The sequence below is a fragment of the Rissa tridactyla genome, chromosome 20 (assembly GCF_028500815.1).
Source record: "Rissa tridactyla isolate bRisTri1 chromosome 20, bRisTri1.patW.cur.20221130, whole genome shotgun sequence".
NCBI lineage: Eukaryota > Metazoa > Chordata > Aves > Charadriiformes > Laridae > Rissa > Rissa tridactyla.
The window spans coordinates 2,608,513-2,634,745 of record NC_071485.1 but is presented as its reverse complement, the minus strand read 5'-3'; the positions used below and the strand labels follow the sequence as shown (position 1 = coordinate 2,634,745).

At 47.1% G+C, this 26,233-nt stretch overlaps 1 protein-coding gene across 4 annotated transcripts in view; it reads right to left on the bottom strand.

The window, feature by feature from the left end:
- The window catches only part of GFPT1 (glutamine--fructose-6-phosphate transaminase 1), a 47,150-nt gene that overhangs the window by 3,725 nt on the left and 17,192 nt on the right, over positions 1 to 26,233 (bottom strand). For 3 of the 4 annotated variants that reach the window (XM_054224957.1, XM_054224958.1, XM_054224955.1), the window contains exons 6-19: positions 25,537 to 25,671; positions 24,556 to 24,617; positions 23,694 to 23,773; positions 19,605 to 19,710; positions 18,187 to 18,350; positions 17,479 to 17,574; positions 17,074 to 17,171; positions 15,764 to 15,884; positions 12,990 to 13,147; positions 10,969 to 11,083; positions 10,531 to 10,658; positions 9,626 to 9,793; positions 9,113 to 9,274; positions 4,196 to 8,480 (exon numbers count right to left, since the gene is read on the bottom strand). In XM_054224957.1, coding sequence (XP_054080932.1) covers positions 8,436 to 8,480; positions 9,113 to 9,274; positions 9,626 to 9,793; positions 10,531 to 10,658; positions 10,969 to 11,083; positions 12,990 to 13,147; positions 15,764 to 15,884; positions 17,074 to 17,171; positions 17,479 to 17,574; positions 18,187 to 18,350; positions 19,605 to 19,710; positions 23,694 to 23,773; positions 24,556 to 24,617; positions 25,537 to 25,671 — 1,638 coding nt within the window. In that variant the 3' untranslated portion in view covers positions 4,196 to 8,435. Of the gene's footprint in view, positions 1 to 4,195; positions 8,481 to 9,112; positions 9,275 to 9,625; positions 9,794 to 10,530; positions 10,659 to 10,968; positions 11,084 to 12,989; positions 13,148 to 15,763; positions 15,885 to 17,073; positions 17,172 to 17,478; positions 17,575 to 18,186; positions 18,351 to 19,604; positions 19,711 to 23,693; positions 23,774 to 24,555; positions 24,618 to 25,536; positions 25,672 to 26,233 lie in introns of those variants that run through there. The other variant, XM_054224956.1, reaches the window with a different exon arrangement.

Genomic DNA, 26,233 nt, shown 5'->3' with positions numbered 1-26,233 from the left:
CAGTGCGTCTGGGCTCACCGCCGCTTTTAGGATCCCGTGTGCAAGTAATGCTGCCGCTGGCTGTCCAGACACGGGCTAGCGGCTTGTTTGTTTAAACTTGTTTCCATAGGAATTTGTAAGGACCATGGGAACATATTTTATTTGACCTAAACAATAAAGAATGAGACTGAGGAAGGGGGAAGGAGTCCTGTCACGTCTGATTTGTGGGGATGATTTTTCTCTTAGGCTGGGTAACCTCTTCAGCACTGAATGGACCATCTTGGCAAGTTAGCTTGCTGCTTTTCTCCTTTGTTTTTTTTTCAAAGGCCTGCAATTTATTCCAATCAGTTGATAAATGCATGGAAATAGGTCAGAAACAGCCTCTTTTTAAGCACACAGGGCAGCTTTTGGGTCAGGCTTGCAGTAATGCAGAAACCCCGCTTTCGCGTCTGAGCCAGATTGTCCAAGGTCAAGCGCCGCCGGCTGCGCCTCCGATGGCAGCAAATGATCTCGCTGTCTCCGCCGTCTCTCTCCCTCCGAGTCTGACGGTGCCACTAGCACCGTGCCTCTCGCTGCTCTGGGGGAGGACAGTGATGCTCTCCTGCCTGGTAAATGAAACGCGTCAGGCTGTGCAGAGCGACCTGGGCCGCGGGGGTGCTGTCGGTCCTCTGCTGGGAAGGTCGGGGTGGCCTCGGGGGGCGCCGTGGGCAGGGGGTCGTAGCAGAGGCGGGCGATGAAGCCGAGCTGTTGCAGGGTGGTGATTGTTGGAACTTCCCAGCTGTAGGAGCTGGAAATGTGGCGAGTCAGAGGTGGATGTAGTAGCAGCAAGGGGGCGCGGGAAGAGCAGCCCAGCAAAGCGGGGGTGTGAGCAACGGGGGAAGGCAGCTGCTCAAAGTGGAACCCGCCAGGATGCTCCACCGAGAGGAATTCCCAACCCCATACGGTGTTTTTGAGTGTTCCCCAGGAAGGCCCGCCAGCTGTCGCTAAAGCGAAGGCCCGTAAATCCTCCTCGTTAATGCTCTGAATGCCACAGGGTGCTGCTCTGGCGCCGCACGGCCATGCGGTGGGTCCGGCAAAAACCACCAGGAGCTCAGGACCCACAAAGCTCAGCAGGTTGGGCTGACACTTGGGAACGGTGTTGTGTCCCCGTCCCCCCTCCCCCGAATGCTTTCTGCTCTCTAGGGCTGGTCTCTGGACAGTGTAGGGATCATTCGTTCCCTTTGCGTATCTTCGCAGCACCACGAGGACTGTGGCTGCCTGCTTTCTTATGGGGGGGGGGGGAAAGAGAGAACGGCTTTTACCTCTTTCTGAGGTGGGGTGAGGAACGGACGCTGTTCTCAAACCGAGAAGCGCCGCGCGCAAACACCAGCCCGCCCTGCAGAGATCGGGCGCGGGGGTGAGAACGGCTCCACTCCTCCTCCTCGTTTCCGTGAAATAGCCCCCTGGAAACTGGGAGCCAGTTTTACAGGCAAAACATCCCCTCCGTCTTCTGCCCGAAAGCGTTGCCGCGTACGCTTTTCTCGCCAAACTTGTCCGTGGCCAAAAGGGGTCTGGGGCAAGAATTCCCCGCAGCCTGCCCCACGGACTGCCGCTTCCCCATTTAGCATCTTACGGGGGGACCTGGGAAGCGGCTTTTTTTTGTGGGGGCAGGTGCCATTTTTCTAGTCCCAGGTGTACGTGGGTGTTTTCTGGGCAAGCAGTTGCCGTATGGGGACGCGGGTGTGCTCTGCAGTGGTGAAAAACCCTTTGCCAGAGAGAGGAAAAGAACACAGCGTGGAATAAACACCGCTCCCGGGGTCTCGGCTCTATGCACAGCACTCCTGCAAGGGTGAGCGCTGCTTTAGAGCAGAAAAGATAAATGTAGGTAAATTAAAGAAACTTGCAAGACTGTGTGTAGTCGGCAGGTTGGGGCTCAGCACTGGAGCTGTGCAAACGCCCACACCGTGGCAGCACGCGAAGGGCAGGCGTCAGGGCACGGGTTGCTCTGGAGGGGCCGAGGGGCGCTTCGGAGCGGACGATAGAGTCTGATTTATTCCAACCAAATGCTTATGCCCTTCTGTAAATCTCACGCAGCTTCTGGGAGCTCATTTCTCTCCAAATGTCGTATTGTATGAGACCAAGTCTGCGTGGGATTGAAGAGCTTCTGTGCAAAGGGCCTGCAGGTCCTTGTCTTACTGCTTTTAGCCTCACTGGGGTTTAAGGAAAGGGCTTTTTTTTGCAACCAGAGCTCAGGACCGACTTGCTAAAGACCCTGGGTGTGTCCCTTTGCATTTGTCTTCCCACTGCCGTTTTTATTAGCTTAAATTAAAGGTGCTGTATAATGTGCGTGGCGGAGATGGAGGAATGAGAAAATCGGAGTGCTGGCAGTGCCTCGCGGAACCCGTTAGGATACAGCTCCCTCGCTCTGCAGTGCAGGACTCGGAATGGATTAAAGAAAGGGGGGGGGGTCCCCTGTCCCCTCCCCGGTGTCACTGGAAATGCAGACAGCCCCACGACGGCAGCGGATGAGCATCTCCACTCCCTGCGGCGTGTACCCGAGGGGAGTCGTGAGCTAAAGGGGAGGCTGAGGGTGGTGCAGCCCTGGATTCGCTTCGGGAAGGTTCTGCACGCAGCCAGCTTTCCGGGCTGGTTCGGTGCAGCATTCCCAGCTCCTCTAGTGTCCAGAGCAGATGTGACCTACAGCTACGACAATGAAAGCCTACAGCTTTGAGCCGTTTGACCTGGTTTTGTTTACGGCTGTAACACAAGCCAGAACTGCTGTGTTTCTGCAGATCTGAGCAAGCAGAAATGGACAGTTTTGCTCCCGGCATCTGTGTAGGCACCAACTTTTATTGTGATAGTAAGGACATATGTGCATTGTTTCAAGGCAGTAAGCCTTAAAAAGTAGCCTTGTGACCTTTTCCCAGGGGTGCTTGTGGAGGAAGGTGGTGTGGTTTAACCCCAGCTGGCAGCCAGAACCGCGCAGCCGCTCGCTCGCTGCCCCCGGTTGCGATAGGGGACAGAATCAGAAGAGCGAAACTGAGGGGAAAAAAAAACGTGTGGGTTGAGCTAAAGACAGTTTAATAAGTAGAGCAAAAGCCGTGCACGCAAGCAAAGCAAGGAATTAGTTCATCGTTCCCCCCGGGCAGGCAGGTTTTCAGCCATCCCCAGGAAAGCCGGGCTCCATCATGCGTAACAGTGACTTGGGAAGACAAACACCGTAACTCCGAACGTCCCCCTGGCTTCCTCCCCCAGCTTTACACACGTCATATGGTGTGGGCCAGTCCTTTGGTCAGTTGGGGGTCCATTCTCCCGGCTCCTTGTGCCCCCCAGCCCTCGACGGCAGGGCCGTGTGGGGAGCAGGAAAGGCCGTAAGAGCTTAGCAACAACTGAGACCACCCGTGTGCTGTCACACTATTCCCCTCCCAAAGCCGAAAATACGGCACTACGCCAGCTGCTAGCAAACAAAGTTAACTCCAGCCCAGGTGAAACCACGCCGGAGACGTACTTGTGAGAAGAGCAAGTCCAAGCTGCTCACTTGATCTAGGAAAAGAGACACGCATGCTGGACGTTCATCCCCCGGAGAGGTGAAGGTCCCTGAGGAAATTAATCCATGAATGGTTGCGACTGGAGGAGGGGGTGGAATTCCAACCAGTCTATTGTCATTGTGGGTTTCGCTTACAACATTATCCAGGCATATTTTTTTCTTTCTGACATGAACAACCTCTAAGCCCCCAGCTGTTGTCTTACAAGAACGCGTGCGCGCTTCGTTGTGCTAGCTCAGCGCCCGCGTCCCAGCCCTCCACTGCCGGGTCTGCAGAGCAGCCCGTCTGCCAGGTACCCAAAACAGGTTTCCTTCTTGAAAAGGAAACCGCGAGTTTCAAAAGATGCGGAATGCGTGTAATATTCGCTAAGCATGGGGTCACGTACAGGCTGTGCTGACTGCGGTTTTTGTCTCGCCTGCTGATAGAAAAGAGGGAGTTAAATGAGAATTAAGGTATGGAAGGCAATACCGACTGTTCTGCCTCAGGGGTGTTTATGGGCTTCTGTCTTGGTTAGCGGCAAAATCACGGTTAGGAAAGGGCAGTTGAAATATATTCTGTCATCTCAGACATGAAAAAAAAGCCTGGGCAGTCAGGAGAGAGGCGAGTTAAGCCCTGCGTTTCTCTGCTTTGTACATACTGCCCTTAGGGGTTACTATTCTTAAACGGATTTAACTAAAGACCAGTAATTCCACTTGTTTAATGTCGGGCACTTGATTTTATTCAAAGGGTGAGATACAAAAAAAGTAAGCAAAAAGACAAAACCCAAATTGTAAAACGCTACAGACAAAAGTAAGACATCTTCTGCGTACGGCACACAACAGGAAACAAGGTACAGACTGGTCCCCACACACCAAGCCAGCTGGATATGTACAGGCAGAGGCAAATGGGTCTGGAAGGGAAGAAACGGTGGTATTTGCCACTTCAAATGTCTATTTACATAAACTGAATTGAAGGCAAATAGTTTTCTTTCCTCTCATTCAAACCAAATGCTTCTTTGTTTCTTCTTCCTGTTCCTGACGTAGAGGAGGGACTCCGTGCTTTGAGGCAAGTTTGGTACGTTCAGGTAGGATCTAAAATTAGCCACAGCTAAACACTGACGTGCTACTTCACGCGCTGAAATCTCAGTGCCTCCCTCCCTCCGCCACACTGCCGCCAGGTGACTCGCAGCGTCAGGGACTAGTGACAGCTAACGAGGAGAAAAGCCGAATTTTGCACCAACTTGTTGGTCATCTTTATGCCTGCAGATGTTTCCAGCGGCAGCTTAACCAAACCTGGTGGGTCTCAGCTAGTCGTAAGGCTCCCGAGCAGGATTACATGTGGCGTCACATCCCCGAGCTCCCTCCCCCCTGACTCCGAAAGGGCCTGTGTGAACTTGCCGGCTCTTTCAGCACAGAGGGGTTGAGGCTTCCCAAACAAGAGTGTCAAGGCAGACTCGTGGCTGGAAGGGCGTCCCCGTGGTGACGGTACGTAATTACCCTCAAGTCGGTACGACCACGCTAAAAAGGAGATGGCATTTGCCCTGTCATGGCTCCTCCTTACGCCTTAGACAGTACTTGCTCACCTGGCAAATTTGGGAAAGAACTGCCTACGGCCTTTCTTCAGTAGAGCCGGGAGGGAAAGCCCTTCTGACTGAAGTGTATTCCATGTACACTTTCCTCTAGTGTGTCAAATAACCTTACTAGTGGTGCGGACTTTGAGATCAGCATGTGCTGAGCCTGAAGTTCTCCGGTCTTCAGTAACTAAAACACCCTGAGAACCTACGGGCGCGCGCTTCCCTTTAATCCTCTGTAGACACAGGTGAGGAAAACGGTTAGTGAAACCAAAATCAATTCTGACAAAAGTACACAGTACTAGGCAGCTGCTGTTCCAAATGGCGAAGGCCTTGATCTGTATTTACCTGTGGCTCAATTTTAGTGACAGGGCTACTGAATTTTTAAAACGCCTCAATCAGGAAGGAGGGAATTTTACTGGCTCAGTAAGCAAAACATTCATTTTGGAGAGCAGAAGACTGACTGGCTGTTAATAAATATCACAAGACACTCTAAAAGTTTTCTAAGGAAAAAGAGAAACATCATCTCTTCATCAAAATGCAACACATCTAGACAAAATGAGGTAAGGAAAGCTAAGAAGAGTCCTTTATACATTCGCACTTCACACAGACGTGGCAATTAACGACGAGATGCTTAACGGATTCCCTACCATGCTCATCAGAGAAATTCTTCATAGCAAGCGTGCTCCACAGCATCCTTGGATGTTGAGCACTACGACATCCGACAGCCTAGTTGCAAGTAGCGACTAAACCTCTGCGTTGGGAGGCCGAGTTTTACACACTGCAGGCAGCTGGCTGGCAGCTTGCCGAACGCAGGGGGCGACCGCTACCTTTCCTTCTGACAAACGGAAGCAGCTGTCGTGAGTTTTAATGCCTTAAATTACAAAGAATAAGGATTTGTCTATCACAGCATAAAACCAAATAGCTCAGCGACAGCTGTACAGTTACACCCGACACGAGAGGGTCGGACTTACATTTCTAACTTAGACTCCTGTTCTTTGGTCCTCTTTGTATACAACTTTCATAAATATTTAACAGCCTGCACTATCGAACTTCTACTGAGCAGGGATTCCTACCATCCTGTTTGCGAGGAGACTCAGTAAACTAGGGGACGATCGTCTCTACGGGGCTAGATAAAAGCAACACTTACTGCTTTCCTTCCAGTGGAATAGGAGAAAAAGGTCTTAAAACAATTCTCTTGCAGGGGTCTTTCGCATTAGATCCCACGCTAATGAGGCCGTAGGATGTGATACTGCAAGTCCTTGTGCTGGGGGGGGGATACAAGAGGGGGGTCCCTGCCTTCGTTCCACCCCTCCACGTGAAAGGTTTGCACTTTCTGCTTTTAAGTGAGCTGAGTGGGAGGAGGAGGAGGAAGAGGAACTGTCTCCAACTTGTTGACATTGAACACACATTGTTTTTTTTTCCTAAGGACAAGTATCGTCTTCAAATGGAGCAGGGAAGGCTACTGGTCATGTTTAGGCAGAGGCATATAACTGTTACGAGTCAGTGCCTCATAAGCAAATGCTGTATAAATAAAACGCAATATTTACTACTTTGTTCTTAAATAGACACTGTGGCAGCACAACGCGTCCATAAACTCATAGTCTGAATACAATGTATTAATGAACAGACAGGTATCGGTTTTGAGAAGCTGTTTCCAGGCTTGCAGCACTTCATTCTCCTAATAAAACTAAGCCTTGAGCCGATCGATACTGAATTGACGTTAAATAGTTACTGCAGTTTTATATAAAAGTAGAATTGCTGCAGATGCCGTCTTTGGAAACGCCTCGGTCGGAGCAGTCGCCCACCGTTGTGCGAGGCAGCCTGGAGTCCCGCTGCCTGGGAAGAGCCACGACCAGCCCCCCCTGGGCGAGCAGAGCGGGGCTTCCAAGGGCAGTGGACGGGCCCCGGCACCGCGTCTCTCTCTTACGGCAATTCTTCAGGGGCAGCAAGTGACCTGGCACAGTCACCGGCACCTGGCAACGCGCTGCTTTACGCCTCGCGGCGTGTTTGTCTTCATGGTGCGTGCGTTAAGTTAATTCACAACCCATCGGGCTGGTAAGGAATTCACCTTTTTGCATGCGGAAATACACAGCTAACTGCCCTTTAATGACTTTGAAAAAGTCAGCGTTAAGTCTTGAAGGTGTATTTTCTGTGTAATTTCTGATTCTCCGCGAGCTTGTTATAAAACTGTTACCAAGGTATGTATTTCTGTTGTGTCTATCACGCCTTTTTTTATCCCCTCCAATTCCAAACCCGCTGAATTTGACACAAATCCCATACAGCTTGCTCCTAAATAAACTGGAGGCCATGCTTTCATTAAGGGCTTTTGGCTAACGCGGTAAAGCCTCAGAAAGGGAGCTTTAGTGCCAGCTCTCTGATGGGGAGACAGAAGGCAGAAACCTTCTGCTGTACGCTCAGACTTCTAAGCGACCTGCGGCAGCATAAAGCTCATTCCGTAGGACGTGTTTTTAATGCACAGTGCTCACTTCAAGGGCAGGAAAAAAAAAATCCTCACCAGGGGAAGACTTCTACTTGTTTTAGGAAAAAAAAAAAAAAAAAAAGCCTCAACAGCAACAGCAAAACCCCAGCACAAACTGAGCGGACGGTTCACGCTCGTCTTTTCCCCCCGCTTTGGGACGCTTCCTTCCCGAGTCAGCCACCGCGTCCATTCCCACTTGAAGGCGTGAGCGAGTTCCGCCGTCCTCACGGGCGCAGCTACAGGTACGTGCTGGTGTTACGCAGCGCCTTGCGGCCCAGCGAGTCCACGCGATTGTCACTTGCTAGGTATTTGGCATAGATAAAATCCTTCTGAAGCAACGTTATTTCCTTAGCACGGTTGCCCTGTGCCTAAAGGCTGTGACAGGTCAGTTGGATTCCCTTTTGTAGATGAGGCAGAAACTGACCCCAAATGCTTGTTTACAGTTTTCTTCACTGTTAAAAATATCTGCACAAGCATGACCAGTAACAGCTCTTGTTCCAGTTGTATATCCTGGTATCCTGCTTCGCTGCCTGAGAGCATGACAGGTAATTAATTCAATGGTTTCTTATCAAAAATTGGAATGAGCCACACTGGATAAGAAACAATGACATATCTTAAAGGAAAGTGGAGGGCCCCTTACCTAGAAGACTCAGTAATCTTTAAAGAAAACCATTTAATATCTTTCATGGAAGTCTACTGTTCAAAAAACCCCAAAGCTATTGACATAGCACGTGGAATCAATTTGACAATCACTAGTGTAATGGAATTACGGTGATCTTATACACAAACAATGATTCACCAAAATAAGATTTACCTAGGGGACTTTAAAATCAAGTTATTTTGGTACCAAAAAAAAGTCTTTCATTTAATTCCCCTTTGCCCCTATGATTCAGATGATCTTTCACTCTACAGTTACGGCCTTGGCCAGATTTCTTGGAAAATCAACCTGCAGAGAGGGAGGAGAAAGAACACGCTTGTGAGTATTTACACACTTTCTTTGTTTATGGATAACTTTGTAATGCGTGGAACGTTTGTTCTGCATTTAAACTGAAACCGACTGAACATGTTTTTGTGTTAATTTCGGATAACCGGTGCACAAAAAGTCCATAAACCTCAATTGTTACGACTCCACTGTCAAGAACTAAGGAGTTAGTCCCTTTAGTCTATGTTCTTACAGCGCTCCAATGATAAAAGGTCACTGTGATGGAAGTTAGAGGCCAGTGTCTGTATTAAGGTCAAAACCTAACGCAGACAGACTCTGTTGAACATCCTTCTGTGGATTCTTGCCTTCCTCTTAGCTTCCTACCAGCCCTCCAGAAACTGTACCCCTGTACCAGAAAACAGACATGTGTCCGAACTCCAACCACACAAGACTCAGCCACGGGTACTAAACTGCTTTCACGTTTTGTTCATGAGAAGCTGCTGTAATTGCCGGGTCTACCCTTTAACCTCGTCTGTCCAGTAGCTCAAGCAATTATACAGACAACCCCCACAGGCTTCCAACATCGCCCAGCGCACCTTTTCCAGATTTGCAGACAGCAAACATGAGTGCAGAAAGGAAGGAATAACTCTACTCACATCGTATCCTCTGAGAACTGCAAGATGGAACGCCAGAAGCTGAAGGGGGATAACGCTCAGGATCCCCTGCAGACAGTCCACTGAATGGGGAACTTTGATTGTTCTCTTATTGTTCTTAATTGTCTCGATGTCTTCCTTATCACAAATCACGACAGGTCGCCCCTGCAACAAAGAAAGAGAAACGTTGAAGGAAAACAGGTGTGGAAGGGTCTCTTCTCGCTTGTGTTCAGAGTGCCAGTGGCGAAAACTTTTTATTTAATTTAGAACAAAAGGGCTTAGCATCCCACGGGCACCCCTGTAGCATATTTTAAGGGGTAAACAAACCGCACAGGGCTTCTGCAATCTGCTGCCAAAATTGCACGTGAAACGCCCAGAGTATCTACTGCATTCCCATTTTCGGCAGTGACACTAAAGCTCCGGTTTAGCGTTTGGGTATTTGGGTACCCTGTAAACTGCTTTTATATTAAAAGCAGCGTTTCTGACGCACTGTAAACTTTTTTAGATGATACCTACTTGTCGTGCAATGACCTGCTGAAGGGCGTTCTGGCACTTGGCATACGTGTGGTCTCTCATGATGATCATGATAACAGGCATGAGTTTGTCCACCAGCGCAAGAGGGCCGTGCTTCAGCTCACCTGCCAATATCCCTTCGGAGTGCATGTAGGTAATTTCTTTAATTTTCTAGATGGGGAAAAAAAATTACTCATAAAGCTTTGGGAAAACTTGTCATTTCTTTTACCCATCCCTGTGGCTTCTTCCACTTTCTTCGTAACTTTGTAAAAATGCATTCTGGCTCTCCTCAGCTCCAGAGCATAGACAACCAGCTTGAAAACCGACATCGAAGTCGTGCACCTGGGCTGAGCTGCCTGCAGGCCATCAACACTTGCAGTTCTAACACCAAACCCACCACACGCCTTACAATTTGCCGTCAGCCAACATATTTATCATCACAGTCTTGAGCTGGGCAGGAAAATGCTAAGAGGAGGCGTTTGCATGTCAGCAGGTGACAGCACTTACAACAACAGGAATCTCCTCAAAGGCAGAAACTGCAATATACAGGTATTAGAAAGTACCCGCTCAGTTTTGGATTCCTGGAAATGCCACCCCAACAGTTCAAAGAACTGATTTTATTTGGGTGCCCAGTCTGTCCCAGTGAAGCGTTCCCAGTGCGAATGCGGGAAATACACCCTTTCAACCCACTGTAGTCCATGGTCATTATGTGACTTGCGTTATCTTTAAGTGGACGTCTCCGCAGCGTTGCAGTGAGTTTTAGCTATTTGACCCAACGTGTCAGCGAATAACCCATAGCTCTTAGCTGCTTTTAAAACAACTTGTAGCCACGTGTCGTTTCCTGTGCTGAAAGCTGAAGTCCACAGCTAAGAATGTTTGAACCAGCTTTAAATAAAGAAACCTCTTACCAAAGCTCCCTCGAGACATGTAGCATAATGGTAGCCACGGCCCATGATGAGAACAGACTTCTGATGGTATAGCTCTGTGGCTAGCTTCTGGATCTCATCATCCATGCTCAGCACCTCTTTAATTAAGTCTAGAAGGAAAGAGAAGAACTCCAGTTGCGTGTGCTTCTACGCCTGTGCCTCTCAAACTATACAGTCTGTTTATACTTCAAATACACAGACAGCAGCGACTTGCATGAAAACTGGACTCTTATTTTTTATTAGTCCCATTGAGTGGTCTGAAGGCATTAGAGAAACGCGGTTGCAGAGGTTATTGCTAATAGCCACGGTGCCCATATCTGATCCCCTCGGTCTTTCAAAGCAAAGTTGAGGCACGACTGAAGTTCATCTGTGCTACGGGGTGTCACTTGGTGAGCCGCAATAAATACGGCGGTTTCCTACCTGGCAGCCCCTTTAGACCACGCATGATTTCCTTGCGCCTTTCCTGCATAGAAATTCTGTCATCGCACATCATCAGAGCAAACATCACCAAAGAGACGAACTGGCTGGTGTAGGCCTTATTAAAGTGGGGGAGAGAGAGAGAGAAAACACGTCATTACAATAGTAACCGACCGGTTGTCACCGACTATGTGAAACCCTTAGACTAGCTGTTGACTTTATTCTTAACATGGTACCAAACGGCAGCTTTCATTCCAATTAAGTAACAAAAATGAATGACGAACGTGAAATTCTCATTTGGGCAAATCACATTTGAGCAAATCTCAAATAATACTCCAAGAGATTGAGATACAACAAGGAAAATGGAATATTTCTAAGATTCCCTGGCAACTATTAAATCCTCTTTTGTGACTATACCCATGTCCTTCTTTATTGCAAGTAAATGCTGAAAACACCGAAGACGGGCAGATCCGGTGACTAGAGGTGTACAGGGGAGGCCCACCACCACCATCTGCCCATCACAACAGGACAGTCAGCTGCACGGTTCTTGGACCGCATTCAAGGAGCACAAAGGCAGCTGAAAAGGTAAGTGATTTCCCACCTCACTTCTTTACAAACAGATTCTGAACTCTTCCCCTTGGTAAGGCTCCGCGTTTGTCTAAAAGGCCGTATAGTGACTGGGGTCACTGACTTCGGGGAAGAATCCCCTGCACAGGCGACTGGAATTAGTGCTCCAAGTTAAGGCAATTCTATTCGCAAAAACATTTCAGACGCGGTATCAAAGAGCTATTGCAAAGTCTGGCCTCTGCAGTCCTCGTAAGACAAAGGTTATGAACTGGCCTGTGGCGCCAGCCTGGGACTGGAGTTGCTTAGAAATAATACTAAGGTTTGTAGTATTTCTGTCCCTTCCTGAACAATGCTCAAACTTCCATGTTGCTATATTGGAGAAGATTTAAATACCTCTGATGGAATCCAGAAAAGCTTCAGTTATGCTGATCGGCAGAGTTTGCTATGGAATGGGATCTGCTTTGTTTTGGTGCAGTTGAAGGTTACAAAAGCAAAGAGCACTAAGCAGTCATGCTAACGGCGCTGGGGTTGTTTATACTGTGTTCTCAAAATGAAGTTCTGGACAACCTTAGGGCAGAATCTTTTCAAGTTCATATTTCAGATACGCACAATTTTGGTAACTCCCCGCATCACCACAGAGAAAATGCCATGTTCAGTTATCTCCAAACTGTAAGGTTGGCTACGTGAAAACAACCCAGGGACAAACAACTCGTTCAAGAGCTTCTTGTAAGAGACTCATGAATTTTCCATGATCAAATTCCCCAATGAACTATTAAACTCAAATGTGGTTTTTGGCTAAATTTATGTAACAGATTGACATCATTTTGCCTCTAAATATAACTAAATCAAAGCAGATTTCACCATGCAGAAGCACTTCATCAAAATGAAATGCAGCAAAGCAAGTTATTTTACACTGTACCACACGTAGCCAGATGCATCAACCACAGAATAATTCTGTTAGGTGGACATAAATACTGTTTTTTTCTGCAAAAGACCATTTGCCGTAAGTATAGTTTTGGTATCACACTTTCTTTAGTAAAGCAGTGCCATTAGGGCAGTTACGTGCAGTTAAAGTTTCCATAATCTCGTCTTTTTATTTCCTTTTCCATCTTTAGACCTGCAGATCTCAGTCTGCACCTCAAGACAAATGATGGCAAAGAGGAAAGAACTCTTGCCTCTTAGGGAATTCTCCCCTTTGAGACCCCTTTGGTTTTGATGTTTAATATTGGCACGTTATAATATTTCATTGGCAATAAAAAAAAAGCCCTTTGCAAGATACAAGAAAACGAAGAGTGTTGCTGGGCACACAGTCATTAATCACACAACCATCAGTGGCAATCAGTAAAAGGGAACAGAACCCATTTAACAGAGGACACATGCTGTCACTAACACCGTCGGGAAGAGTTTCGGTAACATTAATAATAATAGTCAGTGAGGTCTATAAACTTGTGACTTACCTTGGTACTCGCAACCCCGATCTCTGGTCCTGCATTGATATGGACTCCGCAGTCTGTCTCTCGTGATATAGAGCTGCCGACTGTGTTAGTTATTCCTACGGTTAAGGCTCCTCGCTCTTTGCAGTACCGAAGACCCATCAACGTATCCGCTGTCTCACCTGAAGAGACAGGTATTGACAATGCTGCGTTCAGTACTGGTTACTGCTGCCACTGCAGATGGAAAACTGCAGTGATTTCCAAAAAAAGAATCTTAGAGGCCTGTATTTCCCTGCGAGTCAGAGGTGTTAATAGTTCCCTGGCATGCTGTGTTTTAGCCCTAAAAAGATGACAGTGAAATGTAGAAAACACAGAACCTAACAACAGTATTTGGTGTAAGGAAAAGTCAGTATTCTGCTACGGTTAAAAAAAAAAAAAAAGGCAGTTCAAGTGCATCTGCTGTAACAAAACCAACTTTCTTCCTTTTCCTGGTAATAAAAAAAAAATCACCCAGGGCAGGGTGGGGTGGGGGAAAAACACATATTGGGGACAGCTGAAGCGGAGAGTGGATGCAGTGGCACTGAGTTACAGCATGGGTTTTTGAGTCCTGCCACTGCCTTCCTGCCGTTGGAACCCACGCAATTATTTGCGGGTGGTGCCTACCAACAACACGAGAGCTTGCAAAATCTGCTGCCAAAGAGGTTCTGTCTAAAACTAATTATTCTTGTTCAAAATTGTTTGAACTATGCAAGTTTAGATCGGCTTAGCTTGGACTTCACTTAATGTGTCGACTCAAAAACCCTAGGTACAAAGGAAGCAGAAAAAGCTGGTTTAAATAAACATGATGGGGGGAACCTTGCACTGACGATCCCAGAGATGGGGCTAAAAACAGAAGCTACTGGGTCTTCCATCCAGTGTTTCCAGTTTGCCTTTGTCCTAAAAGGACACACCACTTTTGAGTACTCCTGCACACGTGTCCTGGTTTGAGGTAAAACAGAAGCAATTTTCTGATTTGTAATTTTACTTTTTAGCTGGGCCCCTTCCACCTGACTGAAGTCTGAAATCAGCAGCACGTTGTTCAGAAACCGTTCGCTCTCAGAGGGGTGAGACCTGATCGTACCAAGGAACGGTGCGCGCAGAGGCTCTTGCTTAGACTTATCGCTCTAACAACCAAGGCCGGCTAACTGCGCCGCTTGCCCCGTTGGAGGGTCGGAAGCGGAGAAGCGCAGAGGGGTCCCACCTGCAGGGAGGAGCCGACGGGACAGGGGACCCAAAACTGGGTATTCCATCCCATCTGCCTCACGCTCAGTGCAAAAGCTGAGGGATCAAAGGGGGCTCTGGCTCGCTCTTTCTTCAATGGCCGACGTCTGAGGAGGACCCTGTTCGTCTGCCTTTGATCCTGATCCGAGCATTCCTGACTCTAGTTCCGGAATTCAGCTCCTGTCCGTCGCTGACTCCAGTCTGGGACTTTCCCTGTGTCCGCTGGTGACGCGATCGTCATCCTGGGAGCTGGGTACGGTTTTGTATACTTTTTTCTTTAATTTTTATTATTCTATTATTATTTACTATTTTCTTATTTATTATTTTCATTAAAGTAGTTTAGTTCTTTTTCTAAACTCATAAATCTCCTTCTCTCTTCCTCTCCTCTCTGGGGCGGGGAGGGCCATCTGTCGTTCTGAACGGCCAATCCGGCCAAAACCGCGACAACACGTACGGTGAGAAGAGAGAACAAAAACCCCCCAAGGTCAGTTTGGCACACTTCTCCTTCAGCACACCGATGCCTAAAAACTGCTCCAGATACTGCGGGGTGGGAATCTAAGGCTAGAAAAACAGATTTATGGGTGGGGGGAACTGGGGTTTATTTGAGCTCAATGTTTACTTTGGTTTTGTACGGCCTGGTGACTGAGCTCAGGTTCCAGGAAAATCTTTGTTAGCTCGACACGTCCAACACCTCAGGGGAAAGACGCATCCCCTCGTGTGCCCTCAGTCGCGTTCCCTGTTAGAGCGGGACGGTGCCGTTTCTAAGGGGAAGGAGCAACATCTGCACGCGTATTCCAAAAACCAGAGAAATCTCAGACATTTACATGAGAGAGGATATTCTCAATTACTTGATACTGAGAAGAAAAAATTGCTACCAAAACAGTATTTTAACCTATGGAGAAAAAAAGCAACGACTAGTTTTAGTATGACAGCTGAAGACCATTTATGAAAACCTACAACGGTAAGTGCAACTAAGAGGAAAACAAATACTGTAGTTTTCTATTGCAGTTGTCCTCGAAAATATTTTGAATGCGATATAAGTAACACTTTGTTTTTATGTTTAAGTGTGTCTTTTACCTCATATTCCCAGGCTGTAGCATTTTTTGATAATTATGTGTAACAGTTTCATTTCTTTTATGGATCCGATCCACCATGTAGCTCGGTATTTGGTAGCGCTTTAACTAGAGAACTAGAACTATTCAAAAGAAACTATCAAGCTGCCTTCACCCAGAGCTCAGTAGCATTTTTTCAGCCTGTTGATTGATGGAACATTTCCTCACAGAGAAAGGAAACGAAACTACTGTTACCATATGTAAGACTCAGCTAAACAAAATCCTGCACCCGCATGCAGATGGACGGCGGCAGAACCACTCTATTTTTTTCCCTGTCTCTAGTACGTGTGTGCCAATTTCTCCTCTCACGCGTACCACACGCAATCCTCCAGGCAGGCGCGAGAATTTGGCCCTCCTGCCTTTTCCATCCCCAGCTAACGTTTCCAGGAAAGAGAGGAGCGAGTGGGTGGCAGAGCCAGACCATACCTGACTGGCTGATGAAAAAGCAAACATCATCTCTGAAGACAGGGGTGTTTCTGTCCAAGAAGTCGCTAGCTAGTTCAACCATAACAGGTAATTCAGTCAGTTCTTCCAGAACCTGACGAGTCTGGTAAAAGGAGATGTCAGAAAGTTACATATTACATCGTGTTTAAAAAAAGCCAAGTGTTGGGAGCACAAAAAAAGCCTTCAAGTTGCCACCCACTGGAAAATATTATTATCAAAATACCATGCGAAAATTAGTGCTGGATTGTATTTTAATTACTCAGTATACCCACAGTCAAGTCATGCAACTACCCCTATGAAAGGCGACCCTGCTTTTGGCACCACAAAAAGCCTGCGAGGCCAACTCCTCCCTCCCATGGAGATTGGCCTTAAATAAGTCTCACTTATTATATAGCACTCTGTGTGTGTGTGTATATATATATATATGTGTATATACACAAAAAATAGAGGGTATCCTTCTATCAGACTATAACTTGTATTGCTGAAGAACTCAAGAAACCACCACCTGTACCTAGGCCAAGCCAGAAACTTGTTTTGGCCAGTCGATGGATAACTGTTAACGTTAACCTTACAGAGCTAGCCAAGATGAACACAAATTTTCTTTTCTGGTCCTTGTAAATCAGTGAACATAGCTGTGTCTTGCAGCATTTCCGAGAGAAGCTGAAAGATTCCTCTGTGAAGTTGTGGAGTACTTTTAATCGCAACATTACAGGCTGCCAAGCTACAGTCTAAAAAAGCTTCATCTCCAGCTGTCACAGTTTAACCAACGATTAGGTCAGGCCTTGACAAAACAAAATCACCCGTTGGCTGTAGGCAGAGCCCGTGCTCTCTAAGTACAGGGTGAAACCTCTCTGCCTCCTGGGCAAGCACAGGGGTGTCTCTGAGCCAGCACCATCGCTGTCTGCGTCAATACCCAAGGAGGGACTCCTGTCTGCCCCACGGCAGCCTCTACCTTGCTGCAGCATTTGCATTCTGCCCTTATATTGTCTCTTCCCCTCCCAACTGTCTTTTATGACAGAGCAGGTTTTCGGGTTTTAGGGCTTCCACAGCAATGGAAGTCACAGACCACGTTTTCCTAAGTATTGAAGCTCCTCAGCTTTTATTTCCTACTGCTGTTGCTGGTGAATGAAGAGTCTGGTACGTGCAGCTTTCAAAAGGGTTTCACTCATCAGCGTACACTTGCTCCATCTTAACCTTAAATTGATCCTTAACCAGCTGGACACACAGTAAATACCGTGCCCGCTGCTCAATTCTAGCCACAGTTCACAAACAGATCAAGACTGACCACTCACCGCAACTCCAGCGTGGTAACTTGTCCCACAGGCAATAAGGATTAAACGACGACACCTCTGAATCTCCTTAATATGATCCTTCAACCCACCGAGATTTACTGTAAGCAAGATTAAGAGAGAACAACCAGGGTTGGCCAGGTAGCAGAAATTCTCAAGATTACTGGTGCCAACACATAGCGTGTTACAATCTCCATCAATGACTTTGCAAAAAAAAAACCATCCCAAAAAGTAATCCTGCCCCCAGGGCATGTAATTCTGGCAGCGCTCCCTGTGAGACAGACACATCGTCTTACACCGGCATGTTTTAATCTCCCACGTCATCACCTACTTCCTCCTCTATTAGCTGCTGTGAATAACTACTAGATACTGAGCTGTCAAAAATAAAGGAAGCTTAATCTTAATTACCAGTGTAGTCATCAAAGTTGACCCTTCCTCTCATCGTATTAACAACAGATTCTGGCTGTTCGAAAATTTCCTTCTGCATAAATGAGCTGAAGTTACCTATAAAAGAAAGAAAGAAACAAAACAAATGAGAACACTCTAAATTACCTCCTGGTAATTTACGTTTTGCCTCTGTCCATAGGGAAAAGCTTGGACCAGTCACTAACAGGCCAGGTACCAATCAGAGATTATCAAGTTGATGCTTCTTTTTCTGTTAAAGCATCATCTCATCGTGAGAGCTAGACTCAAGTTACTAGAATGTGCCAGTGAAGGGTTATATCTGGAATGGCAAACCTGCTAGGGATCAATCTTTGGACAAATGGATGCCTCCAAGCAGGAGACAAAATCCTCAGCCCCACAATTCTCGTTACGGTGGCAGCAGCTAGAGGGAAAGTCCCATTAGATGTAAAGACAACTTTTTTCACCATGAGGGTGGCAAAGCACTGGGACAGGTGCTCGGGTAGGGTGCGCGGTGCCTGGCCTTGGAGATCCTCCAAACTCAGCTGATCAAGGCCCTTAATGCTCTGATCTACTTGGCCCTGATCGGCTTGGCCCAAGTTTAATACAGGGCTTGGACCCGATGACCTCCAGAGGTCTTTTTCAACCTGACTTAATTCTGCGACTCCAGGGAGGACCTGTGCATCTACACAGGTGACATCCAAGCGATTTTACCCTTCATAATTTGCTGGAGTTCCATCTGCAGGGTTTGGACAGCACGGCCGGGGTGATCGCCTGCTGTGCGTTTAATCCGGTGGATGGAAAGGCGGCCATCGACCACAGCTGCTACATCGTCATCTTCAAGGAAAATCACTCTGTTGGTATGCTCAATGACAGCACTATAAAAGCATACACCATTTGCCATAAGACATCGCTCTTCACAAAAAGATGAGGGCTGCAGCCCTATTTATAATCCAACATACAGCTTTTGATTCAAGAAAGTTACTCATTTCAATGGAATTTCTTTTAAAATGAATACTGTAAAGTACATTTCCACACTGCCAATATAACTGGATTTTTTCCACCTATGTTATTAATTTCAGTGCCTGCTTTAAGAGGAAAATATGAATTCCTTAGACAAAGCAGCGTGTGCAGCAGTGGGATCTACCTGTGAAGGAGCTCGGGAGCGGAAGTCAGGACGACAGTAATTTGCCCCCGAGCACACAGGGCGCTCAGCTGTAGGTGCAGAGTCCTTTCGCGGTGTTTCCAGTGATAAGCCATCCTGCACCTCATTTCCCCATCTGTAAAACCGGGGACAGCTTGGCCACCTGTTAAAGTACTTCGAGAGGTGCTCAGAAACACTCCAAGAATTAGTACTGCTGAACACCTTCCCTGCCTGGCGTTTCCTTGGGGATGTCAATATTGGAATTACCACTGGGGCTTCAAATCTTTGTTCAGGTTTAGTCTGTACTCTCTCTTAGTTGAAGGCGGCAAGCTGTACAGAAACACATCAGCTCCCCGTTTTAGCAGCTTTTGTGCTGACCTTGGGCAAGTCACTGAAAAGCTCTCTAAAATCTTAGGACACATCAGGGTGTTCTAAGACTCTCCAAAAGGCTCTGACGAGAAGAGCTGCAGAGGTCACCCACTGCAGTATTTTCACATTCCTGGAACAAGTATTCACTTCTCTAATATAAAGAAAACCAAAAGTTCTGGTAAAGCTGCTGCTAAGTTAGTCTTTCCTCCCTCTGGAATTAAAAAAAAAAGCCACCTTTGACGCTAACGGTATTGCATGTGTGCAGAGATCCCCGAGAATCAACACAACTCTGATAATTAGCATCTGTCCTGTTAATTTAGGTCAGTACTCTCTCAGGTTTCCTATCGCTCACCTCTGGAATCTTACCCACAGATGTGCTCGAAGGAGGGAAACACTATTTCAAAGCGAGTGTTTGCGTCTTTAAAAGAAACACTCATCTAATCCACCTCTGTCTCTTTTTAAGGTCGCGTATGGTATCTAGTTAGTGTAAAGAAATGTCCACGCATACATAATTTACTATTATTCAAAAAGAAACCCCAGACTCACCATCTCTTGTTCAAAGCCTATGCTTTAAACAGCACAGTTTTAGATAACGCTAAAAGATACTGAAAAACGTTACCTAGCATCAGAAGCAAAGTAGTACTCCACAGCTTTCTCCTCAACGGGGAAAAGGCAGGTGGTACTGTCAACACGAGACAGGTTGCAACTTCCCTTCTTGTCTTTACCTAGAAGACACGAGGATTAGGTACCGCACGTAGGGACACATTTGGAACGCAGCTGCAATGTCAGTCTCAGGTACCCAGAGGTCCCAAGGCACCGTACCAACATGAAGCACTATTTTCATCGCTGTGAGGGGTCGCAGTAAAGTTAACAGCGACACTGGGAGAGGGCGCGCGCTGGCACTCATATTATTGGGCCCTTTCTCCGTTTGCTCGCATGGTTTTTATGTGCTTTTGAATTACGTCTGCAAGTGTAATATTAGTGCAGAGTTTTAAGTTTAAAGGAAAACATCAGTAAAAATTCAAATGGAAGTTTGCGTGTGGCTCCACTAGCAGAAGAGAATTCGAGCTGCTTTATAAGCACTCGCATTTACCAACATTTTCCCAGTTGAATCTGCCCCGTTTATCATTTTAAGTTTCTCCCGTGCTCCTGTTTCACCAGCTTGCCGGAGGCTTTGAGAAACCGAGCAGGTCTGCTCTGTCTTTGTCAGCTACCCTCAGCACTGGGTGAAACTCCTTCAGTGCTGCCACCTCTTCAAGCCCTGCTCCGCTGAGCACCTGCAGGCGTAACCCAAACCCGTTTCCGTGTGGCTGAGTGAAGGTGTTCAGACACAGCTCAGGAAACACACGATGAAGTGCTCGGCCCTGTTCCTGAGCTATCAAATACAACCACCCCATTCTCATCCAAAAATTGTCCTGCCGGTGAACGGCGGCAACTCTTATGCTATTGCCAGGGAAGTACCCAGGTGTACTGAGGGACAAGAGTCAACTGCTGAACAACTTGTACTAAGCCTTTAAAGAAGTTCCGTGTTTCACCAGGGATGCTTTCTGAAGTACTCCAGCAATTCCCAGCACTCTCTTCTCCGGCAACTCATCCACCTCCTCTTTAACTGCAGAAAATACGTCTCAGTGGCGAAGCTCATCGGGAATGCAGGACCAAAACACCTACTGCTCGAACAAAACGCTCTGCCAGTCACTGTGCACGGCATGGAAAGGGGCGGGGGTGGATTCATCAGCCTACGTAGCAAAACAGGACTATGGCTGAAGAATAACACCACTGAAATTATGTATTTATTCCATAAGCTCTAGTGTTGTGTTTCACCTGCTGGGTATCAATCTGATTCGGTGATGTAACTAAAGCTCATGATGTTTAGATTTATACTTCTGTAAATGCAAACGTAAAGAAAAAAATACTGCTTTCATGTTGATACTCCGTAAGAGGTTTCCACTCAGCCAACAATTTAGAGCCCTCCACTTCAGTCATTAAGTCAGTAAATGAGGAAAACAGCTTCACTGTTGTTAAGACAGGACAGACTGATTTCTTGCTGAGAAAGGAGAGAGCAAAGGTGTTAGTGCCCTTTCTCCACCCGAAGCACCCGTACTTGATCAAAACATGCAAATTTTGTTTCTCAACATTTCCCTGCATTGACTTTATTATGTTGCATTGCTTTCCTGTATTACGGATTCTACGCTGAGCCGAACTGTAACGAGTTCTTACTGTGCACATATACCTGCCCGGTATGTATATCTTACAAGGACTGGCTGAAAAGTCCCTCGGAGCATTGTCAGCCAGTTGCGGTTGTTACGTTATCTATGGATTTGCCCATCGACCGCCCATTTACCTGTGGATGACCTGGACTGTCGCTCTACAGAACCCACCTCCCACTTACTAGGATTGAGAAGCAACACTGAAGTAATCTTTTAATCTTTTCCCTTCTAAATCAAAGAATGGAGACATCATGGCGAATTAACAGGTACAGCACAAAACGGCTGGGAGGGGTGAGGGGGTGGTACGTGTTGAGGGTATTTTGATGCCACCTCACTCTCCACTATGACAATCCTGAGCATATGGCAGTTCTGCAAAGGTGCTACAGCACAGATTAATACAGCTGCTGCTTAATAGATTCTTCCACGCTTACTTGAGCGTCATTAGAGTTGTGATTTCTGTAAGAGGTGTTTTCAGATGCAGCACTAGACAACTAGTTAAACAATGATTGTAGTCACAGATACTCAAATCCGAATTTTGTATGGTCCGTTTTTCAGAGAAGCCTTAGTGCCACTGAAAGCTGAGGGCCTTTGGTTCTTAAAACCCCTGGGAATTAACCTGACTCAGACTTTTACTCCGAGCACTTCACGCTGACTTAAGAGAGAGACATTTGGTAAAAAGGAAAAAAAAAAAACTGCACCTAACATTTGGACGGAGGCGAACCGGCTCCTGACAGAGACCAAGCACAGTTCACCTTTCAACAAGCCGCGGTTCATTTCTCCTCCGGCAGAAGCAGAGATTTCACCCGCTGAGCTGTCGGTGCCTGAGGCTGGAATGACATTTATTTACAGCAGCTAAGAATCAGACCCTCTCCTCTTACAGAAAAGTGCTCTCGGGCTTCGGACGTGGACTTAGTTCATCACATCGCATACGATCGCTGAACCTTTACAAAAATTAAGTACTTCGTGTGTATTTAAAATGGTTCGCGCTGATAAACGAGCGAAGGGAAGTAAGTTCCAGCCTCAGGGCAACCTCACTGCTTCCACCAGGAGCCGCAAGCCAGATTCACATTGCCATCGGGAGGAGGATGTCGCTCTGTGACGATGTGAACTCCAGAAGGAATTTTGGAGAATACTTGCATTAGGATTACTAGCAGCCTCCTAACAGGGTTTCACTCTATGGTTTTGTGGGTTGTTTTTTTTTTAAAGGTAATTTACTATTTCCTTCCATAATCAGAGCTGCGGGGAGGGCACAGCACAGCCTGCACTAAGTCATCGATTTTGCACATATGCTGAGCGTTACGTCAGAATATTTGAAATGGGGTGGGTGGACTTTCCTGTGTGTTGCTCATGGTGCTTCTGATCAAGAAGGAATTCCGCTATCCCACTTGTTCCACTACACTACATGGAAAGCAATAGCCACATATTAAAGAGACAATGCATCTTTGTCTCATTTGTGATTCCTTTCCTAAGGAACTGGAGGATTTGTCTGAAATTTCAAGCATTAGATTTTCTCTGGTAGGCACCTTCCTCCATTTTTATGGATATTCCATCAAAAGAATGATCCATAGATTGTACAGCTGAAAGTATAATTGGAAAAACAAACAAACACACACACAAAAACTTCAGATAATATCAGTGAAAAAAAAAAAGTGTTACATACATATATTAAGGATTACTGCTAATTATCCAACATCAATCAAGAGTAAATGCAGACAAAGCTTACTGGGACTGGTTCCTCATGTTACATCGCAGCAAGCTCTCATTAGGAACACCGTTAGGAAGCAGCAAGACCTACTGTGACAGTAAGTCCTTGGGATCACTTCAGGGCTTAGAGAACTACTCCAGTGCCCAGGAACCGAAGGCGTTCAGAGTCCTCTGACAACAATAGATTACAGGATAATTCTTAGCCACGTCTCTCTTTCAAGAGTGCAACTACGTGTCTACAGTGGTAAAACACGTGTGTGAGTGAAAGGCGGACAGACAACAGAAATACACACTGCCACACAGAGGGTAACGGCATTCTACGTGTTAAAAATTATGTTGGAGGGGCGGGGGAAAGGTCTGTGATAGTGCAAAGCCCACAGCCTGCAACGCATGGTCATTTCGTTCTGGAAAACAACCAGGTCCGTGAATGCCCATGTACCACACACAAAATATAAACTTCAGTATCTAAGTTTAACCGTACTGTTAACTTTACTGAACTATTCTATTCTATTGCACTAAAACGTGTTTTCCTTGCAACCACTGGACATTCAAGCTTCGATTATAAAACTAGAGACTAACTTTAGGTACATGGTTTTATAGCGTGTGGTTAAAAACTTACTTTAAAAAAAAAAAAAAAAAAAAAATCTCTTTTTTTATAATGGTTTTATTTACAGCCGAAAGTTTAAAAATGCAGCACGTATTCCAGAGCAGGCAGCTGTTTGTGAAACTCTACGCTTGTGCAGTGGTCAATGTGAGCGGAGGGTGGCTCCTCCGGGGGGGGAGGTGCTCGTGCTTACCCGTTCTGTAGAGTATGGGGATGTGGTCGGTGGAGAGCTTGTGCTCGCTGCGCACTCCGATGAGCAGGGGGCTGCCTCGCCTGCAAGAAGACATAAAATGACAGCCCGCAGCGCCCAAAGATTCCTTACCCGGACATCCGGCCTGAACAGACAGCACAGCAATTGAACTGAACTGAAAAAGAGCGAGCTCCTCCCAGACAAGTTGTTGGTGCTGCAAACAGGGGCGGCCACAAGACAGAGCAAGAGAATCTCAGAATAAACACAGTGCAAGGACATGAGAAATCTGCCTCGATTTTAGCGGAAACTCTGCAAGAGTTACTGCAATCCCACGGACACTCGAAGCAGGAACACACCAGCTCTTGCTCACTGTACGTATCTACAACCAGCTGTCGACACCGAGATTCGAAACCTGTGCTGGGCACGTGCGCGGTTAAACCAACCCGACTGATGGCGATGTTCAAAAGTGGAGTACAAAACCTGAACACGGCACTGGCCCGACTTTAAGTCAAATGGAGGGCTTGTCCAAATGCCGCCAGAAATGCCAAGACAAAGGAAGAGAGAAAACCGTCTCTTCCCAAAGCTCTCACAACCACAGTCTATAAAAAAAAAAAAAAAAAGCTGTTCCATATCAGTTGTGATACAGCTGGTCACCAAGAATTTTTCAAAACATTTTTTTGAATTTTCTGTCACGATAAATGGAAAATAAGAGAAAGGAGATTAAAAACACCAGCCACCCTTACCCCAGCATACATACTGTGATAAAAACAACCTCTGCTCTACCATCGTCTTCTAACTTGGCGGGACAAGAAAAAAGCAACACAAAGGGTACAACAAGGCTGTTCTTTCCCACGGCAATACTTACCGGGTACCGACCGCTTGACCAGGATAATGAACACTTTTGAACACAAGGGCGAAAGCACCTTCCTGAAACAAGATAAAGACAAGCTGTTTATCCTTTCATTTGAGGTCTGGGCCACCATTTCAGGATTCCCAGCCCAGCGTTTCTGTGAACAGGCAAAAGACAACCAAGCAGAAGGCTTCACAGCCCTCTTCAGAGCCACCAGCAGCTCCAGGCACCTCACTGTGGCGGGGTGTACCTGCCCTGAGCCCGGGTAGCTCATCCTCAACCGCTGAATGAGTCTTCTGAACTCCCGGACAGACACCGCGCTCGGACATCACCCGTGCAAGCGCTCCTGCTTTCGTTCAGAGCGTGGTGAGGGGACGTGCAAAGGCAGAGACCTGGCAGAAGCAGCTCCTAAAGCAAAACGTGCCCTTGGTGTGTTGCTGCTACAGCTCCTGCCGGGCAAACCACTGAAAAACTGCCTCCTGAACAAGGCGCTCTCAAGGGCCGAGACAACCAGGCTCAGACCCTGCGCACAATTCGGCAAGAACCCGCACGTGGAAGAGGCCGCCATGCAGCGAGGCCCCCACAAGGGGTCAGCAGCTCTTCCAGGTGGGAGGCCTGGGGACGATACGATACGATACGATACGAAGCACAGAAAATATTTCCACTCTGTCCCACCCAACACACCGGGGACTGGCCGCCTCCAGATGCTGTCGCATCCCAAAGTTTAGACGTTTTTCACGAGTACTGTCAAAGAAAAGGGACCGTACGTCCGAGAGGAACTGTCAGAGGTAGGAAAGGCAAAACCACTCCTTGACCTGTGCCACAGAACGTCCTGGGGCACGGTCCGGCACAGGCACGGTGCTGCACTGGCCAGGTTACCCTGGGCAACACCGGAGTACAGGCGCGATTTTTTGTGCGTGCATGTGTATGTCTTGATTGGGGTGTGCGTCCCCGTCTGTCCCCGCGTCCCCACCCGCGCCCTGCTCCCAGCATTACCAGCTGCTGGATCACCCTCTCCACCAGCGTGGTGAAGCTGATGTCGTCGCTGTCCCGGTTGTCATACATGTACTTGACCAGTTTGGCGATGCTCTCCGTGTCCGTCTCCGACTCGAAGTCGTAGCCTTTGCTCTCCTGTAGCGACAGTATGTGTTGGGTAACCCACCCTCTCCCTTCCCGTTTTCTGCCCTCTATCCTTTTCTCTTCCTTCCATTCCCTCCTCCTGCATTTCCTCTCCCTTCCTTCTTTCTGGCCTTTTTCTTCTTTCCTCCCTTTCCTTTTTTCTGCCCCTAACTTCTTCCTTACTTTTTCCTCATGCCTCCCCTTTTCTGCTGCCTTCCTCCACACTCTGTTTCCTTCTCTTTTTTCTTGCCTTTTTTCCATCCTTCCCTCCTGCCTTTCATCTTCTTGCCTTTCCTTTTTTGTTCCTTCATACTTTGCTTTCTTTCATCCTTATTTCCTGCCTTTCCTCTTCCTTTTCTTCTCTTCTTCTCCTTCTTCCTGCCTTTCCTTGCTTTTTATCCTTCCATACTACATTGCCTTTTTTCCTTCCTTTTTCCAGCCTTCCCTCCTGTCTTTCCTCTCCCTTTTTCCTTTCTTACCTTACCTTTTTCCATCCATCCTTCCTTCACTTTGCTGTCGTCTTCCTCTTCCTTCCTACTTTGATCCTTCTTTGCACCTTTCCTCTTCTCTTCCT